This window comes from Chrysochloris asiatica, unplaced genomic scaffold (assembly GCF_000296735.1).
Source record: "Chrysochloris asiatica unplaced genomic scaffold, ChrAsi1.0 scaffold00092, whole genome shotgun sequence".
In the NCBI taxonomy this organism is placed as follows: Eukaryota; Metazoa; Chordata; class Mammalia; order Afrosoricida; family Chrysochloridae; genus Chrysochloris; species Chrysochloris asiatica.
In genome coordinates this window covers 1466007-1493424 of record NW_006408610.1, presented here as the reverse complement: position 1 = coordinate 1493424, position 27418 = coordinate 1466007, and the positions used below count along the sequence as shown (strand labels likewise).

Sequence of the window (27418 nt, the reverse complement as noted above, 5' to 3'; positions counted from 1 at the left end):
ATGAAATTGCACTTTTGGAACTCATACCCTTGCAAACTATCATAATAGGATAGCTTTATTTTCTCATTTACCGGGATGGTTTGACACCTTGACAAACACCAAGCTCTCTTAATTTTAAAATCCCCTTGGCTTAATTTGGAGCATGGACTTGTTAAAAGATTAAAAATGTTTGTGTTTTTTAAATTGTTCTTTCTGTAGTTTCAGATCTCAGTCTTTTCCTTAAATTTCCCTTTACTTCTTTGTAAAAAGAGTAAATATTGTTAATATACTCTCCTGGCACAAATCTTCCTCAGAGGCTCAGAGTTTCTTCATGGTGACTGAGGTAGGTCAGCTGCTTCCAAGTTGTACATGTCACCTGCTCTTCTATCCACCTCCTCCCACCTTTGCCACTTCTCACAACTGCTTTGTTGGCAAAGCCCTGACTCTTTGATAGGTTCCAATTCCACTCTGGACATTCAAATGAAAGATTTACCCAAGCTCACTTTTTAGCCTTTCTAATAGCCTTGACTCCTGAATAAAAAATATGAGCCTCTACAAAGACCCTGTGCATACTAGTTACCCACGGTTGTTAAGTCATTTCCTCCTCACAGCGACCCTGCAGGACAGTCGAGCTGCTCCATAGAGTTTCTAAGGCTGTAAAATCTTTATGGAAGCTGACAGTCTCACTGTTCTGCCTTGGAGCCAGTGGTGTCTTTGAACCATCGACCTTTCAGTTAGCAGTCTTATGCTTAAACCATTGCTCCACTAGGGCTCCTTATGCATACTAGTTAGGCGTTACCTACTATTAGGAATATAACCTTCCCTCCATTTCCCACGTCCATTTTACCCTTTCTCATGTTCTTTTGCGTGTTTTTCATACTGGTTGTTGGATGTCATGAAAGCAGCTGATTATAACTGTTTTTAAGTCTTCAGCTACTCGTTTTTAGTCCATCTTTGTATTTTAAGAGCAGTTGATGTCATCCATAAACTGTTTATTAATATAATTTAAGATATAACATTGTCGTCATCAAGTCGGTTCCAACTTCCAGCAATCATGTATAGCGTTTCCAAGGAGCAGCTGGTGGGTTTGAACTGTTATCCTACAGTACTACACCAGGATTCCAGATATAACACTTGTTAAGTGCTGGCTAGTTGTTAAGTGCTGACTCACAGTTAGCCTGTGTAGGGTTTGTTATTGTTGTTGTTAAGTGCCATTGAGTCGATTCTGACCCATAGCGACCTTGTACAGGGTTTCCGAGGAGCACCTGGTGAGCTTGAACTGCTGACCTTGCAGTTCAAACAGCTTTGCAGTCTGGCACATTAACCCACAGCGCCACACCAGGACTCTGCATAGGGTTTAGATTTCATTAAAAAGGAGAAAAATCTGAAGTTTATTTCCATTTAAGAAACTCAGCCTCTATTTACAAGTAGTGGGTTAATGTGCAGGAATGCAAAATCAGTTTTATTTACAAGTAGTGGGTTAATGAGCAGGACTGCAAAATTGGTTTGAACCGCAAGGTTGGCGGTTCAAGTTCACCAAACCATTCCATGGAAACCCTATACAGGGTCTCTAAGGGTCAGAACAGACTCTTAACAACAATTTACAAGTAATTTGATTAATTTGATCTCAAATCAGCAGTCAGGCAGTTGTTTCCACTTTTCTGTGCCCCTAAGGCTTGCACTGTCTGTATCTCAAAATAGAGTTCTGTTGGAATCCCAACTTGGTTGTGTGAATTGGGTGTTGACTGGTTTGCATCCTGGGAAAAGAAACTACTCTCGAGTCTGTTAGAAAACATCGGCATCAATTAATTTAAAACTCTGCCTTGAGCCTTGGGCTGCTTTCAGGGATTATCTGTATGCAGCAGTAACTCTGAAGCTTAGTTGAGGAGATGTGGAGCCAGTGAGTCTAAATTGATGCTGGTAAAATAAGGTAGGTAGGGAGCGCAAGAATGATGACAACTGTGAAGAATGTAACCACGGTCCCTGAGTGGTACATGTGGAAGTGTTGAATGGCTGTATATTTTGCTATGTATATATTTTCACCCAAATAAACTTAAATTTAAGGAGTTCTGGTAGCGGAGTGGTTACGAATCGGGTTGCTAATCTCACAGTTTGAAACTACCAGCTGTTCTGTGGGAGAAGGATGAGGCTTTCTGCTCCTGTAAAGATGTACAGCCTCGGAAACCCCATGCAGGGTCGCTGTGAGTCGGAACCACCACCAACAAACTTAAATTTAAAAAAAGAAGACGAGACAGCTTTACATCACATTTGTCACGCGTTTGATGGAATCTGCTGTTGATATTTTCACCTTTTCCACAGTTCCAACTTCAGGTGAGTGTCTCAGCTTGGGTGGAGGCTGAGAGCACCAGAAGCCCTTCACAGGGCCCATTCCCAATCAACACTAAGTGGCATCTTCATGCTATATGGACCTCTAGCTTGAAAGGAGTTCTTCAGTGTCCTGTGCTTCCGATTAATTACTGAGCGCAGACTTACATATCTTACAGCATTTTCTTGTTCTCAAATTTGCATGAGCTAAAATTTCATGTAACAGAAGCACTCACTAGTGGACGTCACCTTTAGTCAAGTCTTTTAAATACAATATTGCCTTTTGAAATAACAAAAGCTAAGAATCTAAAGGATGGAGGACTAGTGAAGACAAACTGGGGAAAATTAAATTCATCTTCAAGGTTTTTGCTCATTCAGCTTAACAGCTGAAATTCTTTACTTTTGCAAAATAATGTGTATTATTAGTAAAACCTGCAAAAGTTGGAACATGTGGAACGTTTCTGTCAGAGACAGAAAATGATTTTTTCACTAATAGAGATCTATTGAAAAGTTGTAAACTGCACCCCGTTGGTTCAGACTCATGAGTCACTCCTCCGAAACCCTGTGCCAGGTCACTGTGAGTCTGAACTGACTTGATGGCACTTACCAACAACAACATCGGTTGTTTACAAACTGATGTATTGTGGATGCAGTGGCCATCAGAAACTCCATCAGCTGAAGTAAGTTCCATGTTTGAATAGTGAGCTGAAGACTGACTGACTACACATTGGGCTGAGAGAAACAAAGCAAACACACACCAAACCTTTAGACTGAAGGGGAAGGATGATTTCAATGTAAGGGATAAATTTTGACTGTTACTGCTAGGTGCTAAGCACTGTTTAAGTGCAGGGTGGTGATACAGGGCTGAAAGACAGATGGTCTCAGTCTGTATCCATCCGCCATGCTGAGCTGTGTGTCGCTGTAATTGCACCAGCTGTATACTAAATGCTGTGTTGAAGCTGAGCATGGGGTGAGATAGGAGTGGGTGAGGGGCACCTGATCCAACCTGAAAGAATCAAGAATGACTTCCATCACAGGTGACCCCTAAGCAGCGTGTAGGTGGGCATCGAGTATTTTCCAGGCAGATAAAAAGAAGGACGTGCATTCCAAAGAGAACAGCAGGTGTTGAGAAATGAGAAAGTACGTGGGGAACTCGGATAGAGCAGATGTATGTTGCTCAGGGTGTATGAGACACTGATGAAGGCTGAGGCATAAAAACAAGGAAGAACAACTTCAACGGCCTATTTACCTCATCCTAAGGGTAATGGGGAGCAAGTAAAAAAATTTTGTCTTGATCTGGTGTGCATTTTTAACAAAAATATTCCTAATAACAAGGCAAGGAGAAGTAGAAGACTTAGGGTGAACAGCGACAGAGCCCAAATTAAGACCTAAGCACTGTTGTGGGTTTGAAGAGAAGCAGAGATAGTCACATAATGGTTTGGAAATAGACTTAAAGGAGTTTGTTAATTGATTATGTAAAAAGGATCATGGAAAGTGTTTGACTGGAGAAATTAGGTGCCTGGTACTTTTGCTGAAATAGATAAGGAAGGGACAAAGGCAGGGAAGGTTTGAGGGTGGGCTGTTAGCTACACACTTCCAGATGGGAGTGTGTAGGTCTTGAGACAGTAGCTTTAGTAGAAAGCTATAATACCTAGTGAAGCCATGACTAATCCAGCCCTAGAAGATGCTTGCAAAAGAGAAGACAGAGCAGGACCAAAGGTAGAACCCTGGAGACTGCTCCCATTGCAGATGGATAAAGAAGAGTCCCAGAAGAGAATGAAAAGCAGCTAGAGAAGTCAGAAGAAAATCAGCCGTGGGAAGCTAAAAGAAGAGAATTTCAACTTTTTGTGAACTGAGTGAAGGTTTACAGAGCAGATCATCAGTTTTATATTCAACAAATCATATACTCTGTTCCATTACCTGGTCGCAATCCCCTCCGTGTACCGACACTTCACAGCATTTACCTCTCTTCGCTTTGTTGCATTCCTCCCCTGTCTGCTACCTTCATCTTCCTCTGCTCACCTCCCTCTTGTTGTATATTGTCTATGCTGTCAGCCATGTTAATGTCCATGAATAATTTTCACTCAGTCCACCAGTCCGTGAATAATTTTCACTTTTCTCCCACCCCCATAACCATCACAGATTGTTTCTTTTATCAGGAAAATCTTTTTTATAATGTTAATCCATAAAATATTTGTTCTTTTTTGATTGACTAATTTCACTCAGCATAATATCCTCCAGGTTCAACTGTGTTGTGAGGTGTTTTACAGATTCATCATTATCTTCAATGTATTGTAGTATTCCATTGTATGTTATGTAGCAAAAATTTTTTAACCGTTCTTCTGTTGGTGGGCATTTAGGCTGTCTCCAATCTTTCTGATATGTCTCTTGTAGACAGCGTATTGAAGGGTCCTTTGTTCTTACCCATTTTGACCTGGTGGATTTAATCCGTTTATAGTCAGTGTAATTATCAGTAGGTGTGAATTGATGGCTGTTATTTTTCTGTTTTTGTGTGTGGTGCTGTTGATTCTTCGTTTCACATAATTTTCTCTGCTGAGTTCATTTTGTTTGTGTGTTTTTGTTGTGTTAATGTTTATTTAATCTTTCTGATTTTCCTCTTTTTATCTTGATGTACAAGTGTATTATTTTTTCTTAGAGGTTACCCAGCAGTTTATTGTTTCCCTGCTTAAAAGTGTCTGTTTTAATCTTGTCTACTTGACTTCCTTGTCATTTGTAAGTTCTGTATCTACACTATTCCATGTTTTTGCTTTGTCGTTGACTTCATTATATGTTGATCTCACTGGTACTCGATTTTCAGTCTTGTAGGTTTGTTTTACTTTAAACACATGGTGTTGTCATGTATGGTATTCACTGGTTGTTTTCTGCTGTTGTTGGTTCTCAGTCCAAAGAACACCCTTTAGTATTTTTTGTAAAGTTGATCTGGTCATTAAAAATTCCTTTAACTTTGATTTATCAGGAAATGCCCTAATTTCACTGCCATATTTGAAGGACAGCTTTGCTGGGTATATGATTCTTGGTTGGCAATTTTTTTCTTTCAGAGTTTTGTATATGTCATCGAATGTCATCGATTGCTTTCTTGTCTGCATGGTTTCTGCTGGGAAGTCTGAGCTTGTTAGTCTTATTGGCTATCCTTTGTAGGTAGCTTTTCATTTTTCCTGAGCTGATTTCAAGATTCTTTCCTTGTCTTAGATTTTGGAAAGTTTGATTATGATGTGTCTTGGTGATTTTCTTTTGGGATCTATCCTGTTTAGGGTTTGTTCAGCTGCTTCTTACTTTCATGCCTTTCATGATGTTAGGGAAGTTTTCTTCCAAACTCTTCGACAGTTTTCTCTGTGCTTTCTTCCTGTTCTAGAATTTCACGTTGTTTCTCTTCATGGTGTCCTTACGTAACTTTTAAATCTTCTTATTTTTTTTTTATTATTTTTTTTAATGGTTCGCCTAGCATACTAGTATTGAGAGATTTCTCTTCAAGTTCACCAATTTGACTTCCATTGCTATGAATCTTCTTTGCTCTTTAACATATTGTTCATTTTTGAAATCTTAGTATTGATCTTCTGGATTTCTAATAGAAGGTTTTGGATTGTTTTAACATTTGCATTTATTTGGTCTTTTTGTGCTTGTCGCGTTTTTCTCAATTCTTCTAAAGTTTTTTTCTGTGTTCTTGTTTTCCCTGATCTTTCTGTCAATCCACTGAGGGCATCAAAATATCATTCTTTTTTTAATTCTTTTTCAGTTAATTCTATTATCTTTTTTCCCCTCAGAAATGTTTTGTCTCTGCGTCCTAACAATTTGTTTGAGCCATTCTCTCGTGTTTTTTTGCATGAGCTAAAATTGTCTGTTGTCTCCGGGGCATTGTGGAGTTGTAGCATTTGTAAAAACAAGTAGTACAGTTATTGGACCTGGAGGGGAGAAATGTCTGGTGGGTTCCTGCAATTCAAGGTGCTCACGAGACGGTTGTGGGAGGGATGTGACAGCAGAGTTTCCATAGGCCGCCTCGGTGTTATCTATCCAGAAGTAGTTTGTGGGGACCCTTGATGGAGCTGGTTTCAGTTTGTTAGGACCTGTTGGGGGCAGGGTGACTGGCCAAGTGCTGATTTGGTGACTCGGCAGGTTTTGTAGGTTACCAGCTCACACTGGCATGATGGCTCTGACTGCCCAGAGAGCAGGGTGTGTACTGGGGGCGGGTGAGGGTGGGAGCTGGCCACACTTCTGGCCACCAGGGAACCGTGGGGGGAAAAGAAGAAATAGCACCTTTCATCCATCAGTCTTCCTCTCTCGCCGTCCCTCCTTGGCCTCTCCTCCCAGCAAGCAGTCTATCCACTCCCTAACCTTTCTTCTGAAATTCAGAGTGCCAGAATTTTTTTCTGCGTCTGTTTTATTTGGTCTCTTGTATCTTTATTGCAGAGGGTCCATGTAGTTCATCTGCGTAGTATGCCATCTTGCTGGAAATATTTTCCTACACTAGTTAACTTCTCATTTGTAAAAGTTATGTTATAAAAGAAAAATCAAGTTCCTAAATTTACACATATGGAGTCTTTGTCTTCAAGATCTGACCTTGATTCTGATGACTTAGTGAAAAAAATACTGATAATGCCCAAGCATATTGGGTCCCTGCTTTAAGAAAACTTTCCAGGTTCAGAAGAGTAAATATTTCCAGTGTTACTGTTGAGGCTTTCTGGCTTGAGGACTAATGGTTCATGTATTAAATTTTAAAGATGGTGGAAATCATTCAGTGTGGTCTGCAAATATAGTTCATTAAGCCAAATGATGTCATACTTAGCCTGACACTGCATTTGCTCATTTGCATATAAACAAATGGCACTGGGTTGTTAAGCACACATCTGGTACACTAGGATAGCAAAATTGACCGTGATGGGGGGAATGTGCGTAAAACTCTGCAGTTGGAGAAAGTACCGAGTGTAGCAACTGAATTTAAGACATAACTGTTACATGACTTTTTGCATTCAGTTTTCCTTTAGGTGCTCTAAAGCCATGTTATTCAAAGTGTGTCCCAAGAATCAGCAGCACCAGAAGCACATAGAAATTTGTTGGAAATACAGAATATCAGGTCCCACCCAAACATTTCAATCAGAATCTGTAGTTTAATAAGATCCTCCCTCAGGTGATTCCTATTCACATTCAAGTTTGACAAGCATCGTGTACTGTGGTGTCAAGCCCTTCTACTTGACCATTTCTTAGTCTTTATGAGTAGGACAGTAAGTGATTTCTATGTAATATTATATTTTCTTTCTCCAAGGGAAGTAGCTAGAAGTTAAAAGTGCAGGCTTTTGCGACTCTCTGGATTTAAATCTTGGCCCATCCACTTATGTAATTTCTCTAGATGTTGGGGCAACTACGTTGAGCAAAAGTTAAGTTGTGTGTGTGTGTGTGTGTGATTTTCTTCATTCTTGTCATCAGTATTGCTTATTGGATTCCTGCGTTCTTAGTCCTAGCAGAACCATCGATTACTGAAAAGTTAATAGAGTTTGGAAAACTTTTTGACTTTATCTAGTAAAGATATGTCCTTAGTAATAAATCATAGGCCTTTCAGCTTTATGGGGGAAAATGAAAGTCTGCAAACAGATTTAGAAGTCATGAGAAATAACATTGAATTGTAATTGACCAAGGATTAGAAGGTGCGTCTTACTATTAAGGCTTTTGTTGATGCATTGGTTTTGTTTCCCATAGGGAGCAGCAGGCATCTTATGTTATGTGGGAGCCTATGTCTTCATCACTTATGACGATTATGACCACTTCTTTGAAGATGTGTACACGCTCATCCCTGCCGTAGTGATCATAGCTGTGGGGGCCCTGCTGTTCATTATTGGCCTAATTGGCTGCTGCGCCACAATCCGGGAAAGCCGCTGCGGACTTGCTACAGTAAGTTAGCATCTCACTGAGCACATAGTCATCCTAAGACGCCAGAGTGTTTATATCATGCTCTTCTTGAATTGAGCATGAAACTCCATAAACTTGTTGGCTGTTACAAGACTTGACAGTATTAACCCCGCTTTTTTTTTTTAAGTTTGTATTTAATTTTTGCTCATATTTCCTTACAGTTTGTCATCATCCTACTCCTGGTTTTTGTCACAGAAGTTGTTGTCGTGGTTTTGGGATACGTTTACAGAGCAAAGGTATGATATTTGCTAAATTCACATAATGCTTTAAAAGGTGGTTTAAGTTTTTCATGTAAAATGGAACAAGTTCATTTTATCAGAGTAAATTCTTTTTGCCTTATTTCAGTTTATACAGTGCTTTAAATATACAAAGAAGCCCTGGTGGCACATTGGTTGAGCACTTGGCTGTTAACCAGAAAGTTAGTGGTTTAAACCCATCAGCTGCTCTGTGAGAGAGCCATGTGGCAGTCTGTTTCTGGTAAGATTATTGCCTTGGAAACCTGCTGGGGCAGTTAGCCTTTGTCCTATAGGGTTACTATGAGGCAGAATCAACTCAACAACAGTAGGTTTAGTGGGAACATTAACTTGAAATGATCTATGTTATTAAGACTTCTAGTTTCTTTTAATGTAGCAGAGTGTTAAATTCTGCTGTTGACTTTGTTGTTGTTAAGTGCTGTTAAGTCGGTTCCAATTAATAGCAGCCCTGTATAAGGTTTCCTTGGAGTGGCTGAGGGTTTTGAACCACTGACACTAAGGTTAACAGTTCAGTGCTTATCCTATAATACCACACCAAGACTGTAGTGGTGGTAATGGTGGTTGTGTGCCACCGAGTCAATTCCGACTCATAGCAACCCTGTATAGGGTTTCCAAGGCTGTAAATTTTTAACAGAGCAGAAAGCCTCATTTTTCTCCCAAGGAGCACTTGGTAGATTTGAACTTCTGACCAGCTAGCTCATAATCCACTATGCTACCAGAGCTCTTTCCCCAAGACTATAGGTACGTAATTTTCTTTACATTACGTCAGAGTGAGCTACAAATGAATAGTTGATTAGTTGAGGAGTTTCCTCAGTCCCTAGATTTCCTACCCGAGAGGAAAAAATAAAAATATTCTGATTTCTGTTTTAGAAGAATTAAATTGAGGGTTTTGTTTTCAGTTACCTCTTTTAAAAATGCCTTGGGTCCTAGACATAAAATAATAAGATAAAAGGACGAGTTTGGGTTGCAGTCCTACGTCTGCCTCTGCCCTGACAGCCCTTCCCTTCTTACTCCTCTGAGCTTTCCTTTTCCCTTTCCTATTTTGACTGCTTCTAGTTTCCACCTCCTGGATCATTTAAGGCTAAATGACCTGCTTTAAATTAATTAACTGTCTTAATTACCTCATTAATTATTGTTAGTTAGTTTGTTAATTATATAGAACCATGATAAAGACTTAATAGATTCATTCTCACTTAATTTACTGTTTTAAGTCAAAGACATGCTCCAATGTGAAATGACTCAGTGTTAAAGCCATTGGTACATGAGGTACCATGCAGCTATGCAAGAAAATGCAATGGATTAGGCCCTATGTATGATACAGAAAATCTTACAGTCGTAACACATCACTGATATAACTACAAAATAGGTCTAATCATCTTAAAGGACTAAGGAAAATCCAAGGAAAGTTTATTAATTAATATTTACTTGCTCCTGTAGTAATCGGCATCAGTAAGTTATAAAGAGTTGGTTTTCTTTCTGTCTCCTCTTGGTAGACATTGAACTTCAGCTTTCTTATGAAGTACCACTTCTAAGGACTGATGTTCTAACCTGCTTTTTGCAGGTTCTGCATATTTGGCCAAATCTATACATATATCAAATGGAAATAGCGTTGACCTTTGTCCCAGAAGTATCCTGTGGGGGCTTTAAAGTTGTTTTATTTCACCTCCTTGGAAAGGTAAAAGAATAGTTCTTCTGAGAACACACTAAAACTTACTTGAAGCAGGAAAGTGGTCTGTTTATAGTTTAGGACATTAATCCCCAAACTCAACTGCTTTGTCCCTCTTGACTACCTTGCTAGCTTGCCATCTTGCACACAGCCTTCTCTTTGATTGTTTTTAATCCAAGTGGTGTAATATGTCTGAATGTTTGTCTATTAGTCTGCATCTACAGGGAGGCAAGAAGGAAGAACCATTTTTCTTTAAGAAATTTACAGTGTACTGGCAACTTGCAAATATGCCTTTTAAGCATTTTTGCTGGCTCCTTGACTGATGTTATTTTGTACCAGTATTTTTGAAGAAATTAATTCTTTGTTTTAATTCAGGTGGAAAATGAAGTTGATCGCAGCATTCAGAAAGTGTACAAGACTTACAATGGAACCAATCCTGATGCTGCTAGCCGGGCTATTGATTATGTACAAAGACAGGTGAGCTCTCATGAGGAGACTGTTTTTGAAGGTAAATCACTGTTGAGTCAACATTTAAGCAGACTCTGTGATTGCTATGTAAATTAGCTGTGGACCTTCACAGCTGTGCTTAACTTCTTATATGTCTTAATCTGTTTCCCCAACCTTCACCCTTGGAAGATTTTTCCCATCGTCACCAAATGAAAACCAGAGAAGGAGCACAATTTTTTTTGTATTTTAATCATTTGATACATCTTCCTTCCTCCCAAAAAATAGCCAAAGAGGTGATACTGGAAGAAAGGGATGTTTAATGATCAGGTGGAAGTCTGGATGGACTCTAGGACAAATAGAAAATCTGCGACTATCTTTAAAAAGCAAGACCAGAAAAGACAGTAGGCAAAACTGTTTAAAAAATAAATTAAAAAAATACACACACACACGCACAATGCAGCTTCCAAAATGCCCAACCTTTATCGATTTTAATTCATCTTTTTATCCCCTCATTTCTTTCATCTCTTTGTTTCTTTTCTTTTTTGGTTAATTTAGCTTAAAGCAAATTCCAGGCATTTCAGAGAAAATATTTTTAACACTTTGTCCCAGGAAATAATATTTAACTTGGAACTAGTTATTTAACTTGTATAAGATATAAAGATCTTTCTTACCTTAAAACTCCCTTGTAGGCATTGCCATTTTCTTGTGAAGTTCTAGAGCTACACTGTCTAATATGGTAGACAATCATAGCTATTTAAAATGGTTTTAAAATTCAGTTCCTCGGTCATACTAACTATATTTAAAAGTGCTCAGTAGTCTCATGTGGCTAATGGCTGCCACAATGGAATCGCTCAGATATTTGAAACATTTTTGTCATTTCAGAAAGTTCCATTGGACAGCACGACTCTAGATTAGCTTCCTTCATTCCCCTGCCCCCGAAGGACTTCACCTCTCCTTTTATAAAAACAATTTTTGTTGTTGTTGAGTATATTAGGAGTAGCTTTATTTCTTTGCTTGGATTTTTAGTTGTTTGTTAGTTTATCTTTTATTATGAATTGGATGACAGTTTAAAGAATTTTATATGGAAAGGAAAGAGCACTTGGATAAGCAAAGCACTGCTTAAGAAGAACAAAGTTGGAGGCCTCTCAGTCCTTGATTTCAAAATTCACCACACAGCCACAGTGGTCAAAATAGCCTGGTACTGGTACAACAAAAAATACATAGATCACTGGAACAGAATTGAGAACCCAGAAGTAAAACCATCTACCAAACTACAGTCAGCTAATTTTTGACAAAGGGCCAAAACACATTAAATGGAGAAGAGATAGTCTCTTCAGCAAATGGTGCTGGCGAAACTGGAAATCCATTTGCACAAGAATACAAGAATAAAACAAGACCCACATCTCACATCATATACAAAAAACAAACTAAGTATAAATTATGTATGTATGTGTATATACACAGATATGTGTGTGTGTGTGTGTGTGTGTATCAGGATCAGCACTGGACTGTAAACAACAAGATCAGCAGTTCAAACCCACCAGCTGCTCCTTAGAAACCCTCTATAGGGTCACTATGAGTTGGAATGCACTTCACTACCACAACAACTGTATGTATCTGTATATAAGAGTTTGAAAGAAGCTATCTGTCTGTACATGGGTAGACAGAGGGAGGACGCGAAACAACTGTTGTTTTATAAAGGGGATTCCAATCATTGAGATGAAACAAAGTCTATGATTCATTGAATATAGAATTGATGATCTTGTTTGTCATCCTTCACGTAATTCACAATAAAAAGTTCAAAAAAAAAAAGGAATGGATCATCAGTTTTACACGCAGGAAATCATACACACTTCATCATCTCATTGACTGCAGTCCCCTCATTGCTCTTAAGTCCTCCCTGTTTCTTGTTTCCATTCCTCCTCCTTTCCCAACCCTTCTGAACTTGGTCCTTGGGTAAATGCTGTCCTTTTGATCTCAGCAAGATGGATTGACACAGTGACAGCAGCAACAGGCTCAAACGTATCAACAATTGTGAGGATGGCGCAGGACGCTCGTGGTGTTCCTGTCTGTTGTACATCGGATCGTTATGAATCAGAACTGACTCAATGGCACCTAACGACAGTAACATTTATTGCTTGGCTTATTCTCATCACTCTTTTTCCCTCTGGACTAGAGAGGCCACCTTACTTGTACCATATATTGCCATTCACGAACTCTTAAGACCTCAGTTGTAGATTTGCTTTTTTTTTTTAAAGGGCCTATATAATGTATGAAACTCTTCAGTTCAGTGTTTTATAAGGAGTAATATAATATCTCCCTTGTCTCCTTTAGCTGCACTGTTGTGGAATTCACAACTACTCAGACTGGGAAAATACAGACTGGTTCAAAGAAACCAAAAACCAGAGTGTCCCTCTTAGCTGCTGCAAAGAGACCGCCAGCAGCTGTAATGGCAGCTTGGCCCACCCCGCGGATCTCTATGCTGAGGTGAGTTGAGGCTGTTGGCCAAGAATTGAGTCTAGCCTGAGAGCCAGTTTTTCTCTCTGTCTTATCTCTAGGTGAAACTCCTTTTCCACCTTCACTTGCTTTAATGCCATTTTATTTTACTGTCAAGTTATTTTCAGATACATTGTCTTCTTTAATTGCATGTCTTAATTTTTGTTTGAATAGTGTGATTTTTTTCAGATTCCTATTTCTGTCAGTGAGTAGTAATTTACAAGTCTTTTTAAAAAGATTTCTAATGTGGATGACTTTACGTGTTTCAGGGGTGTGAGGCTCTAGTTGTGAAGAAACTACAAGAAATTATGATGCATGTCATCTGGGCAGCACTGGCATTTGCAGCTATTCAGGTGGGTAAGGTTAGCCAAGTAATTGTTAGCACAATCAATTGATTCTCTGGTCTCAGGTCCAAGTGATTTTAATCACTAAGTGCAGTGAATACATAGATACCTTGGAAGTGATTGAGGTGCCACCTGTCAATTTCCAACAGCTTCCATTTCAAATAGTTGGCTATTCTCAGTTATAAGACTCCTCTCACAGAATCTACAACATACTATATACATTTGAGAAACTATGAATGTTCATTGGATGGGAAATGGACATTTTTTTTGTTGCCAGAAAATTGGGAAAAAGGCTGTTTTGGAGATAGGGAGGATGGGAGCTGATAAAATGAGAAGTGAAGTGGTTATAGGCAGAGTGGTCCAAAGAGACCAGCGATCTGGAAGGGGATGTATTTACCTACCTTGATTAATGAGTGTCTTCTTCAAAATACAAGCTGTTTCATAATGCATTCATAATGCATGCTAGAACTTAACAAAATTGTAAAAAGAAATTGCACTACTTTATTTAAGTTTGGGAATGGAAAGCTTTATTTAAATTTTTTTCATACTATTTCTACTTCCAATTTTTGTTTTTCTATCCTCGAGGGTTTTAGATATTCATATACTTAAATCAGATACTGGTACTTCAACATTATTAGTTTCTTAGACGTTAAAAGGAGCACTTTTTGGCTGTACAGAAAAGACCTTTCAGTAAAATCCTAAATGTTAGCCTCTTCTGTATTTGTGGACTTAACTTTACTTAGATTGACAGCCTCAAGAATCTAAGTGGTTTCCCAACTCTTGCCAGTGAGAAAACAGTTGGCTTTTTTCTCCCATAACATTGCAAAGTAGGTGATACTTGCCTAATCGTGCACTCCATGTCGTCTCCCATCTTCCCTCCTTCCAAAACCCACCCGTGTGTCCCCATCGCTACCTGGAAACAAATCAAAAAGAAAAATGACATTTTTCCAACCACATTCAAAATTTTCAAATATCTGCCTATATTGTGTGGATTCTGTACACATCTATACACAGCATTTGAAAATCCTTCGCATCAGATCTAATTCTCAAGAGTGCTCTATTAGTTATTCCTGAAATCAGCTTCAGACCTACAAAATCTGTTATAGGAAAGTATAGGTATCAGTAAGATTAGTGGTTCAAACGCACCAGCTGCTCCTTGGAATCTCTATACGGAGTTGCTATGAGTTGGAACCAACTAGACAGCACTTAATAGCAACAACAAGTGTCTTTGAATTGTTAGATAAAGCAAATGTAAGTTGCCTGAATTACCTGGTCTTAGTTTAAAGTAAGGAGCTTTGGTAGCGTAGTGGTTACGAATTGGGCTACGAACCTCAAGGTCAGCAGTTTGAAACTACCAGCTGTTCCACAGGAGAAAGATGAGGCTTTCTGCTCCTGTAAAGATTTACAGCCTCGGAAACCCTGTACAGGGTCGCTATGGGTCGGAAGTGACTCCATGGCACATAACCACCACAATCACCAGTGTAAAGTATGTATTTCAGCAGAAGGTAGTGTATTTAATGGGAAGTGGCTTTTAAAATGGCAAACGGGTGATTGTTTACTTTGCTGTTATTCAAACAGTCCTGAAATGATTCATTAAAAAGCCTAGCTCTTGATTTGCTATGGTCTCTGCCCTTCTAAGCATTTACTTTGTAGCTCAGCATAGCAGTCATCTGGGGATCAGCAGGGATGTATTTCATATTTTGATAGTCTATGCAAACACATTCATTTACTAAAAATATTGAAACATGAGGGAGGTCTCTTTTCCCAAGTGAAATCCTGCCTTTGCATTGTTAATGCTTTTACGTGTGGTAATAAAGCTGCAATTCTTACGTGGAGAAAAGGAACTGTAGAACTACTGCCATACAGTGCCTAGCATCATGAATTTTGCAACATATGCGTAGAAGACTGAGGAAAGTGATCTCATTAGCTTTGTCCTTCATCTGGTTCAGCTTATTAACCAGCTAGCCAGGCCTTTATAAAGTGTAGTTCAGTGGAAGTTAATAAATAGTTTATCTAGTCTCTTAATTTACGTATGCCTGCCATATGTGTTTTACATTTAAATGGCTCTGGCTTGCATAATAGTTGATAAAGTTATGCTAGTTTTCATTCAGCAAGGCTAAGTCAGTAATTCAGAATTTCCATGGATTCAAAGCCTGGTGGTTTTGAAAACATTTTTTTTTTTTTTAAGTTTTTATTGTGGATTGAGTGAAAGTTTACAGGGTAAGGTCATCAGTTTTACATTCAACAAATCATGCAACTTGTTTCATTAAAATGATTACATTCCCCTCCATGTACCATTAGTAACAGTATTTCTCTCTATTCACTTTAGCTCCTTAAAAAAAAAAACACACACAACACTCCCACATATATAATAATTTATACCACCAAATGGCACGTTCTGCAAGTCTGCCTCATGACCACCAACTCTTAGTCCCTGTCTTCCCATGAATCTAGAGTCCTCAGCTGCTCCCTCTCTCCATGTCTCCATCTTTGCTTCCATCTCTGTCTGGAGTCGCTGCTTCTCTGGACAAAGGCCTGCATTCCATTTGTGCTCTTTTCCCTTGATGGTCCTAGGGTCCTTAGTTTCTGGACTGAAAGATTAACTACGTCCCCATTTTTGTTACAAAACTTCTACCTTTACAGTTTTGACCGTCGCAATTAGTCATGATAACAATTACTATTGAATCATAAGAATCTTATCCCAGAAAATCTCTTTTAACCAGACCTATCAAGGAGCTCTGGTAGCGTAGTGGTTACAGATCGGGCTGCGAACCTCAAGGTCAGCAGTTCGAAACTACCAGCTGTTCTGTGGGAGAAAGATGAGGCTTTCTGCTCCCATAAAGATTTACAGCCTCAGAAACCCTGTACAGGGTCGCTATGGGTCGGAACCGACTCCATGGCACATAACAACAACAACATCAAGGAGCTCTGGTAGTGTAGTGGTTACGAATCGACCTGTGAACCTCAAGGTCAGCAGTTCGAAACTACTAGCTGTTCTGTGGGAGAAAGATAATACAGCCTCGGAAACCCTGTACAGGGTTGGAACTATGGGTCGGAACCAACTCAACGGCTCTTAGCAACAACAACAAATCTAGACAAGATGACAGCTATTCAGTGGGGACTCTTTTCTTCCCCCACACACTCTTAAACTAAACTCCCTCTTGAAACCTTGTAAACCAGTCACTTCGTGCCTTTATCGCCCCCTCATTTTAGGTAGCCAGTGTTGCTCGTCCCTCTATAACCTGTGTACAGAGGGGATAGCATTGATACTTGATGTGAAGACTCCTTCCCTCTCTGTTGATATTAGAGTTACTACTTCCATGAGGATAGGTCAATTCAAGTTCATCAAATTGTAGCAATTTACCCTTGTTTCCTGTATCAGAAATTGTTCTTTTTTTTAAATCTTTTCTAGTCAAGTTCTGATTATCAGGCCATCGAGGCTAGGTCACATGGGTACTATCTGCAAATTTGGGTCTTCTTGTGCCTCGCCCCTTACTTCATATCAGCTGGATGCTTCACTCTCAGCTCTAGCCCTCTGTGGCTATGTCCTTGTCCAAGGGCTCAGGTGTCCCCAGGTCTCACCACATACTGGACCAGCAGCCCTTCCTTCTCTCTCTCATCTCCAGGTCAACGGGAGTCTATGGAACGTGGTTGAACTCAGTCCATTTCTTCATTGCTGCTTTCCCCCCTCTTCCACTCACCAGTAGATGAATGTGGTCGCCAGCAAGCTTACATGCCTGCTCATGTGTTCCCTTTGAGTTTCAGTCTTAGAGCGGGGATTTGTCTTGAAGGAACTTGATTATTTGCCTTGATGGCTTTACAGCGAACACCTTGCTTATTCTTGCAGTAGCCAGTCATACTGCCATTTTGCTTTGGGTTTTTCCTGATGATCTTTCTTTGAAGATGCATTATCTGTCACTCTGGCTGTTCCAGGATGGTCTGCTTGTCCTTTCTAGTGGGAATGTCACACCTCAGAAGGTTCTGGATGGGACTCAGGAGTCCACCTAAGGTCTTATACTCTGCAAAGGCTCCGCAAGAGGTCTGTTTCACTGGGCAAGTTCTAGAACTCCTTTTAGGTATTCCAGTCAGTTATAGGCTGAAGACGGGCTTACAGGTTTTCTGTAGTCATGTTTCCCGACATTTCTTTCTATCCCACTCAAGTGTCTATTTTAAAGTGGTAGGCAAGGGAAACCAATATTATTCATAAGACAGTCAAGCATCTTAGTATTATTTCCCCTCTTCAAACTATGCCTTGATCCTTGTATCACAGAGCCCTGTTCCAAGGTTAAGCATGCATCACTATTTACTTCTGTCCTACTTAACCCATGCAAGCCTGTCTCTGTTCCCCTAGCTTGTTCTTCCACCTCCTCCCCCTTCTTGCATTGCCCTCCCCAGTACCCGAAACATGATGTGTCTGCCCTTACCCTGTGCTCTACTGTTGCCTCAAAAGAGGGAACAAATCTTTACAGCAAGGATAATTCCCACCCACTCCATACACAGGGCAGACAGGAATGGGCAACTTGGACATTGGCTTCCCAAAATGAGGGGGCTACAAAGGCAAGAAGTGACTGACTTACGAGCTTTTAAGAGGGAACCTAGATTCAGAGGGCACGGAGGAAGTGAATCTCCACTGAGTAGTATCCAGTCTGTCTGGGTGGGGCTGATGAAAGGAAATGGGGATAGGACTCATGTGGTACAATAGTGAATAATTACTATCAGGACTGACTATGAGGGTTGAAAATGTAAAAGTAGACGTTTTGTAGCAAAAGCAGGGGAGTGATTGACTTTGTCCAGGAGCAGAGGTCCCTGGGACCATCAAGAGAGAAAAGCGGTGATACCAGAGATGGAGGCAGAAACGATGACATGGAGAGATGGAGCGGCTGGGGACTCTAGACCCAGAGAGGGAGAGGGGCTGTGTGCTGACGACCGGGGGGCAGGCTTGCAGGATATACCTGTTGGTTGGTTGATGATGCATGAAGGGGATTGTAACCATGGCAATGAAACTATATACGATAGGATGAATGTAAAGGTAATGTTCTCCCATGTAAATTATCACATAATTAACAATAAAACATTAAAAAAAGAAAAAAGGTAATAAAAAGATAATAAAAGGAATATGGTAACTTAAAAAAAAAAAGAATAAGCTTAACAAAGCTAATTATTATTGTAATATTTTTGGATATAGGGAAGGGGTCTTTAAGTTTATTGCACTCCTCATTAGCTTATTGAGATATCTCACTGCCTTTGACAGTGGCCAGTCTTTCTTTGTTTTTGTAACTATTGTGAATTCATTGAAGGTTTACAGAGCAGACCATCAGTTTCATAGTCAACAAATCTTACACTTTGTTTCAGCTCAATGACTGCAGTCCCCTCGATGGAACAATAGTTATCCCACTTCCTCCCTGTGGTTCCTAGGTCCATACCATCCCCCTTCCCAACCATTCTCAGCTTTGTCCTTAGGTAAATGTTGCTCTTTTGATCTTAAATAGTTGAGCATTCCATGGTGAGCATACCTTACTGGTGTTCTTGTCTCTCCTATATATCTATCTACCACTTGGTTGAAAATTAGACCACGAGGCCAAGTTCCGTTCCAGACCTACAGGGTTGCCTTCAGTCTCTTTCTGACCAGTAAGCCTGACCTTTTATGTAATTTTGAGTGTTGTTCCACACTGTCTCCCACTCTATCCAGGACTTTCTAATGTGACCCCTTTCAGAGCACTTGGTAGCTGAGCACCATCCGTTCTTCTGGTCTCAGAGTCATGGGGCCTGATGATCACGTGCCCCATTAGGCCTTTGGACTAACTGATTCCAAGCACCTTTGATTTTCATCACTCCTCTTTCTTCCACACATGGAGTGACCCATAGTTTCACCTTAGATGGCTGTTCATGCATTTTTAAGATCCCAGTCAGAGAGTAGCCAGTCTCTTAAATTTTTAAATGATTGGTTAAGAATTTTATATTTTAAGGAATTTGTTATAATAACAAACAAAAATCTAGTTTTGATTTCACAAGCTCTTAGTACCTTTTGGGGCTGGGGTACAGGCCTCTCTGCAAAAGCAATTTGGGAAAACCTGAAATTGTCAGTCTTCAACGTTGCTTGTCGGAAGTGCAGAGGACTTACAATACGTACTGATGAAAATCAAAGACTACAGCCTTCAGTATGGTTTACACCTAAATGTAAAGAAAACAAAAATCCTCACCACTGGACCACTAAATAACATAAATGTAGAAAAAATGTTGTCAAAAACTTCATTTGGCCTGGATCCACTCAAAAAATACACATGGAAACAGCAGTCAAGAAATCAAATGACATATTGTCCTAGGAAAATCTGATCCAAAAGAGACCTCTCTATAAAGATACCAGTGTTGAGGACTAAGGTGTGCCTGTTTTCAATAACTTCCTATGCATATGAAAGTTGGACAGTGACTAAGGGAGACTGTAGAGCAATTGCATTTAAGTTCTGGTGTTGGAGGATATTAAAGTACCATGGATTGCCAGAAGAACAAGCAGATCTGTGTTGGAAGAAGTATAACCAGAATGCTCCTTCGAATCCAGGATGGTGAGATTTTGTCTCTCATACTTCGGACATGTTATCAGGAGGGACTAGTCCCTGGAGAAGGCCATCATGTTTGGTAAAGTGGAGGGTCATAGGGAAAGAGGAAGACCACCAAGGAGATAGGTTGACCCAGTGGCGTAGCAATGGGCTCAAACGTAACGATTGTGAGAATGGTGTAGGATGAGGCAGGCTGTTCTGTTCTGTTGTGCATGGGGTCACTATGAGTCGTTACCAACTCGATGGCACCTAACAACAAGAACTTTGGAGTCACATGAATTTGGCATGTCATCAAGGTGGAGTGTTCAAGAGTAAACTTTGATAGAGCAAAGCTTTCTAAGTGTGCTTGCTTCCCAAGAATATGTTGCTTTGTTCTGATCTCTGCGCCAAGTATATAGAAAAGATGTTGAGATAGCTAGGTCTTCCTTCCTTCTCAGCTACCGGTTACTTAGTAAAATTCACAAATGAGTAGCACTTAAGATTGAACCTTCAGATAGGCTGCAGTGGCTTGAGTCTGACACCTTTTAAAAAAAAATGTCTTGAGTAATTATTTTAAAATTTAAACCAAAGGATGGGAAACTAATTAATTGACTCCAATTTTATTAAACTTTTTTATTTGATAGGGGAAATGCAATTTAATTGTAGTTTTGAAAGTTTATTTTTAAATGCAATTAAAAATACCCACTTGATAAATAATTTTACCAAATGATAGGATATTTATAATTAGTAAAAGTTAAGTCTCTCTCTCAGTGTTGTTTTTTTCATAATCTACTTTGAAAATATTTTTATTTTATTTTTTTATTGTGGTAAAAAATATGTTGCAAAACCTTTGCCATTTCAGTCACTTGTATATGTCCTGGGGTGGTGCTGTGGGTTTCTGTGCTGGACTGCAAGGTCAGTGTGAACCGCAAGGTCAGCAGTTCAAACTCACCAGTCACTCCTCGGAAACCCTATACAGGGTCGGTGTGAGTCGGAACCAACTTGAAGTCACTTAACAACAACTACAACAACATATGCATAACTCAGTGACATGGTCACCAAATTGTGCAGCTAGCCTTTTCCAACCTTCCATTACCCACAGCAGAAATTCAGACCTCCTTTAGAAGTCACCAGCTCCCACTTGCCCCTGATAGCCTCTAGTAAGCATTGACTCATGTGTTTGCCTATTTTAGATATTATATATGTAGGATTATATATGAGGGGGCTTCAAAAAGTTCATGGAAAATTTTCAGTATTTTTTTTAGTTCCATTTTTCCACGAGCTTTTTGAACCCCTCGTATAATAGTTGACCTTTTGTGTCTGATTTCACTCTGCATAGTGATTTCAAGGCTCCTTCATGTCATAGCATCCTTCAGAACTTCATTTCTCTAAGTAATACTTGCTATGGGTACCCATTTTGATTATCCATTCATCTGTTGGTGAACATTTTGATGGTTTCAGTCTTTGGACTGTTGTGACAAGAACTGCAATGAACACTGGTGTCTGAGTATTTCCTGAGTCTCTGTTTTCACATCTCTGGGTATGCTCATACCAGGTTAAACTGACAAACTGTTTCCCACAGTGACTGTGCACCATTTTATAGTTTCACCAACAATGGATGAGGGTTCGTTTCTCCACATCCTGACGAACACTTACTTTCAGTTTTTCTGCTAGTAGCCATCCTGGAGGGGTGTAGCTTCTGTCTTGGTCCTTAGTTCTGAGGAGTCCCTCCCTGAAGTGGCACCCACTGTTCGGTGCCCCTTGTATGTACTTTGCAAAACCGTTTGTGTTTGTCCAAGCACTTATTTTATGCAGATAGAAGCTTATAGGATGCAGTATTGTGCATTGCTTTGTGTTTTTTTTTTTTTTTAAGATTTTAACATGCAGTAGTAAGAAATAGTACAGAGAGAGAGCCCTTGTAGATTTTGCCCAGTTTCCCAGTGTAACTAACATTCTGTAGCGCTGTAACATAATAAGACAGCTAGGATGTTGATATTGTTAACAGTCCACTGATCTCCCTCAGAGTTCTCACTGGTGTGCATGTACACGTGTATTAAATTCTGCACCATTTGACCACACTGTAGGTTCCTGGAGCCACACCACAGACAAGATAATGAACAGTTCCAACCCCACGTGGAATCAGCCCGTTACCTTTGATAACCATGCCTCCTGGAGGCTGTCTGCTCCGGCACTCACTAGTCTTCCATTTCTAAAATTTTTTTACTTCAAAATGTCTTACAAGTAGAATTGCATAGTAATTGGACTTTTTGTACCTTGCTCTTTAAACAAATTTAAGTCTTTTGGACATAGGTTTACCTTGGTTATTTCACTTCACAGTCTCCCACTTTATATTTTAGCTTATTTTCATTAGTGAGCACTGATCAACGTTGCTATTACAAAAAAATTCAAGTCATGAGTATCCTAGGCATTGCAAAGTCTACTAATAGCAAAAATGTATGGTTGAGGAATCAAAAGTATATGAATGAATTTTGTTATTTTCTGTTTGTTTTTTTCTCTCAGAAAAGGGTGTCCCCAGTATTCAGTTTGCAGTTGCCTTGTATAAGAATACGTGTTACCCTGCATAGTCACCTGTGCAGTGTATTATATAGAGAACACTGTCATCTTAGCAGTCAAGGGGTTTTTTGGTGGTTGTTTTATTCAGTTGCCACTTCTGTGTATTTAGCAATCATTTTTCTCAGTGGCTTAGTGCTATATTTGGAGTCCTGGTATGGCGCTGTGGGCTAATGCGTCAGACTGCAAAGTCATTCAAACTGCAAGGTCAGTGGGTCAAGCTCACCAGCTGCTCCTTGGAAACCCTATACAGGGTCTCTATGGATCGGAATCAACTCGGTGGCAGTTAACAACAAGAAGAAGTGCTCTCTTTGGGATCAGTGATGATTAGTTCTCATTACTTGAATAATATAGGAGAAAATTATATTGCAAAAGATAATATTGGAGCTAAAATATTTATAGAAGATTTCTAAGAAATTATAGAATTTCAATAATCAGTGCAATTCCAGTATCACAGAGCTTTGGAAGGTGGGCCTCAGTAATGAGGTTTCCACTGCAGTGAGTTACTGTGTAGAACCTAATGTTCTTAAACAGACACTTGTTCCCAAGCATGAGTAGGGTTTACCAAGCTTATTTCATTGTTTTTAAATCAATATAAATGGATTTAATTGAAATTTTTAAAATCAGGAAGGAATTGATACTTATTTCAGACTCCATTTAAAGAATGCTGACTCCTTCGGTAGAAGTTAACCAATTGAAAAGAATGTGAAGAAGTGGGTATGGGAAGAGAGATCCTCCTCTCCCCCCAACAAATCAGTAATTTCTCAGCGTTTTTATTGCTCAATTTAACATTTGCCTGAGAACATAATTGTGTTTGATTTTATAACTGTTCTAAGAGTGTTTTGATGTACAATGAACAGAAATGCATTTCTCTGGACACTAAAGATACCTAGATTTGACAAGATATTTAGTAAAATTTCAACAATAACCACTTTTTAAATGCTTCCAAGGTGCTTGCCACTAGTTAGCACTCAGCAAATATTGATATAATGAAACTAAAAAATGTGTGTCCCAACTATAAATGTAGACTGGGTAGACTCTAAGCGAAATTGGAGCCTGCAGTTGTATACCAGAAGGCGTTCCGATTGAGGGCGTCCTGATTCTCAGTCTGTGTATCCCATTAATACTTACCGTCCACTTCAGACTTCAAGAGTCTGCTTATGGATCGGATACATTTTGCTGAAATGAGAATGACCCCAGTTGAACAGAGAGAGGGCCTTGCCTTTTAAAATCAAATAACTGAGGCCTTTCGCCTTCAATGAAAAGTTAGAACTTACTTTGAGCGCTTTGATAACTATTTATATTTTGTGAGAAGCCAAATCAGAAATTCTAGGCCCATTTTCTCTTTAATCCAACATAATCCTCTTGCTTATCAAAATAGCATGGCATAACTTTATTCCGATTTCCATGTGCTACCAAAGGAGGATTATGGCTGATTAAAATAAAATGGTAAAGAGTGACCTTTTTAAAAGTAGCATGCATATAATACCACAGAACCAAACCTAGGTTTCAAAAATACTGAATAACTATGGAGAAACTGAAACTTCCAGAATTGGTTTTCCACTCTGGTCACTCAAAAATTGAATCACCCTCAAATCCGACCACCCTTAATGAAGAACTTAAAGTTCCCTGGCATGCATAATCTTGATCTTTCCACTCCCTGGACCTTCTCTGTCTGTTAACGTAGCTCTTAGCCACGTTAGTCTAAATGTAACAAATAAAACTTCTAAATGTTACTCCTTAGTTTCACCGTGACTGTCTAGGTGGTGACTTGTCACACACATGTGGCAGGTGGCTACTGGATTGGACATTGCATTTGTAATCAGGAAGACGAAAACTTGGTATTTCTCTAATTCCTAAGAAATCACACATTTATAGGATGTCTGTTAGGTTGTTACTGTTTGGTGATTTGAAGTCCGTGAGTTTGAAACTGTTCCGTTAGCAGCACAGAATTACATACTTACCACAGCAAGTTCTCATACTCTCTCCCACTATTTTCTTCCCTGCAGCTGCTGGGCATGCTGTGTGCGTCCATCGTGTTGTGCAGACGGAGTAGAGATCCTGCTTATGAGCTCCTCATCACCGGTGGAACCTATGCATAGTAGCAAACTCAGACCTGAGCTTCTCAGTCTTACTCTGATTTGGAAGGTGAATTGAGCAGGTCTGTTGCCGTTGGCCTCCTGAGTTGTTTTAGTTAAAGCACACGTCCACTGGTGTTAGACAGAACAGCTTGGCTCTTCGTTTACCTCCCTACCCGTTCATCCCTAACTTCCTTTTTCCTTGTTCTAGCTGATTCTCCATATCCCTACATTTTTAAGTACAGTGGTAAATGTTCTAATTTCAGAACCATTTGCGAGTTGTGTAGTGTGGTAGAATGAAAGGGGGATGTGGGCCTGCTTTTGTTACCTCCAAGCATTAATGGAACGAATTCTGAAGTATCACCGGACCCTTTCAGTCTTCACAATGTAGAATTCTTGGCCAAAGTTTGGGAGGGAGTGGGGGAAGAAGCCAGCTGTCTGGTTAAAGTTAATACCAGATGGTGCCCCCCACTCATCAGTGTCCTTTAAAAACTATATACTATACTCCAATAAGATAGCAACTGTACAAAATGACTAGAGTTTAGAATCATATGGTATGTATCTTGATTCATCTTCAAAATCAGAGACTGATCTTTGAAACTAGGGTTTGAAATCAAAGCTGACTTTACAGGAGGAGTATAATGTATGCACTACTGTTTTAAAAACAATTAGTGTGAGTGTGTGTGTGTGTGTGTGTGTGTGTGAGTGTGTGTTAAGATTGAGCCCATTCATCATAAGTCTTAAACAAATTTGGATATAATGTACCCATGTAGACTAGCTAAATAGTATGTAGATGTTGCTTAGTTGTAAATAGAAAAATTTAATTCAATAAACTCTCTATCACCCCTTGCCATGTAGTTTTTAATTATTTGGGGAATACTTGAATTCCAGAGCAGCAGTGTAATGTTTTGAATGTTGGTGCTTATCTACAGTTCATTGTGATTTGCATGTGTTCTAATTTTATTTGCTGCCAAGTTGTAAAGGCCTTGGCATTCAAAAAACTACGGATCCTTTTCAGTCAGTATGTCCTAAAATAGGAGCAAACCTGCCGTGTGCTAGACTGAGAACTCCATGGTGGTGCTCCGCTGTTCTTGGTTGTCACGGAGCTCGGCGCCTTTAGTACAGGAGATATGCATAAGCAGAACCTGTTTCCAGATAGTTCAGTGATTGTAATGATAGAAGGATGGGAGCAAGTAGGAGCTGTGCTTCACTGTGGCTTCCTAGAAGGAGAAGCCTGAGCCTAGAGACTGAAGAGGCTTGTGGGAGAGGTTACCTAGGAGCCTGAAATGGGAAGAACTGTGTGAGGAGCTCTACAAATAGCTCATTGTGCCTGGAACTTGAAATCCAGAGCTGATGAAAACATGACATCCTGAAGAGCTCAGACTTGAAGGCCGAGGCAGCAGAGTGGATTGGCACATGGTGGCAGTGAGACCGGTTGTCAACAGGTCCCTGTGGCTGCTGAAGGGGCTTTGACTAGACCTCAGTTAAGTTGTACTCGAGAGTGTAAGGGTATGAAGTCGGGCACTGTTGGTAGAGGTAGTGATGGAGTCAGACGCGGACTATTTAGATTGGTGAAAAAAAAAAAGGACAATGTTTGATCGTTGATTGGATGTGGGACAGGGAGAAGGAAGGGATCTAGAATGACCTCCAGGGTTCTGGCTTGCTTGGTCAACTTGGGAAACTGTGTTAGTTGGAACCAACTACTACCATGGTAACTTTGTGTAGAATTAAGCACTGGACTGCAAACCCATAAGGTCGGAAGTTCGAACCTGCCAGCCATTCCATGGGAGAAAGAAGAAGCTTTCTGCTCTTGCAAAGATTTACAGCCTTAGAAACCCTCTACAGGGTCACAGTGAGTTGGAACTAAAACTCTACGGCACTTACAGCAACTAACAGTAGGGAACCTATTATGGACCAGATCGATGAGCATGAGTTCACTTTCAGCTTTGTATCCATTTAGACTGAGATGTCTGAGTATCATGCAAGTCTGCCTGCTGAAAATGGAGAAGGCAAAGAAGAAAAACTAGCTCCTGTTCAGAAAATGGAAGTTAACAGTTTCATGATTTCAGAGAGTTACAGGGGAATTGATAATCCATCCCACCTTTTTCCCCTCACCCCACCTGTTGCACAGTTGGTAAGAGTGTTTTGCTTTTCCTGCTGGCCTTTCACTACCACAGTCACTCCCTCACCCACCCACTCTGTGGCTACCCCATCACGGCCTGGAGCTGAGTTGGAATTTGATGTTGGTTGCCGTCAGTTCTTTCTACACAACAGAGCTGGGTCTCTAGAGTACGAAATTGCTGTAGGGATATATGCCAGTTGAACTTAACCCAAGAAACTAATTTCACACACTCCTTGTGTTTCCATCTGCTTGCCCTGTGCTCTGTCAGCTGAACCAGATCTGCCATGTGAACAGTGAAGTCACAAAGAGTGGTAGCTTTAGGGCCTGTGAGAGCATCACAGTGTGTTTCCTTCCTAGGACAGGAGTCCTGGAAAAGCCCTTTTCCCTAGCCTGGGAACTCCTAGAAGAGGACTCTGTCCATTTTAGCCAAGGACATACAAATTCAACCTCTACCAGCTTACCAGCTGAGACCACATATTTACGTTATTCCGAGACTCTCTTCTTTGTTGTTGTTAGGTGCCATAGAGTCAGTACCAACTCATAGTGACCTTAAGCACAGTAGAATGAAACACTTCCTGGTGCTGGGCCAACCTCACCACCATTGCCACTCTTGAGCCCATTGATGCTGCCACTTTGCCAATCCATCTTGCTGGGGGTCTTCCTCTTTTTCTCTGACCCTCCACC

General features: G+C 40.0%; 1 protein-coding gene across 3 annotated transcripts in view; it reads left to right on the top strand.

Moving 5' to 3' along the window:
- TSPAN3 (tetraspanin 3) overlaps positions 1 to 25301 on the top strand; it is a 37257-nt gene extending 11956 nt beyond the window's left edge. The window contains exons 2-7 of one of the 3 annotated variants that reach the window (XM_006866459.1): positions 8014 to 8205; positions 8385 to 8459; positions 10519 to 10620; positions 12925 to 13077; positions 13356 to 13439; positions 24544 to 25301. In XM_006866459.1, coding sequence (XP_006866521.1) covers positions 8014 to 8205; positions 8385 to 8459; positions 10519 to 10620; positions 12925 to 13077; positions 13356 to 13439; positions 24544 to 24636 — 699 coding nt within the window. In that variant the 3' untranslated portion in view covers positions 24637 to 25301. The remainder of the gene's footprint in view (positions 1 to 8013; positions 8206 to 8384; positions 8460 to 10518; positions 10621 to 12924; positions 13078 to 13355; positions 13440 to 24543) is intronic. The other 2 variants (XM_006866461.1, XM_006866460.1) reach the window with 2 other exon arrangements.
- Positions 25302 to 27418: the final 2117 nt, after the last annotated feature.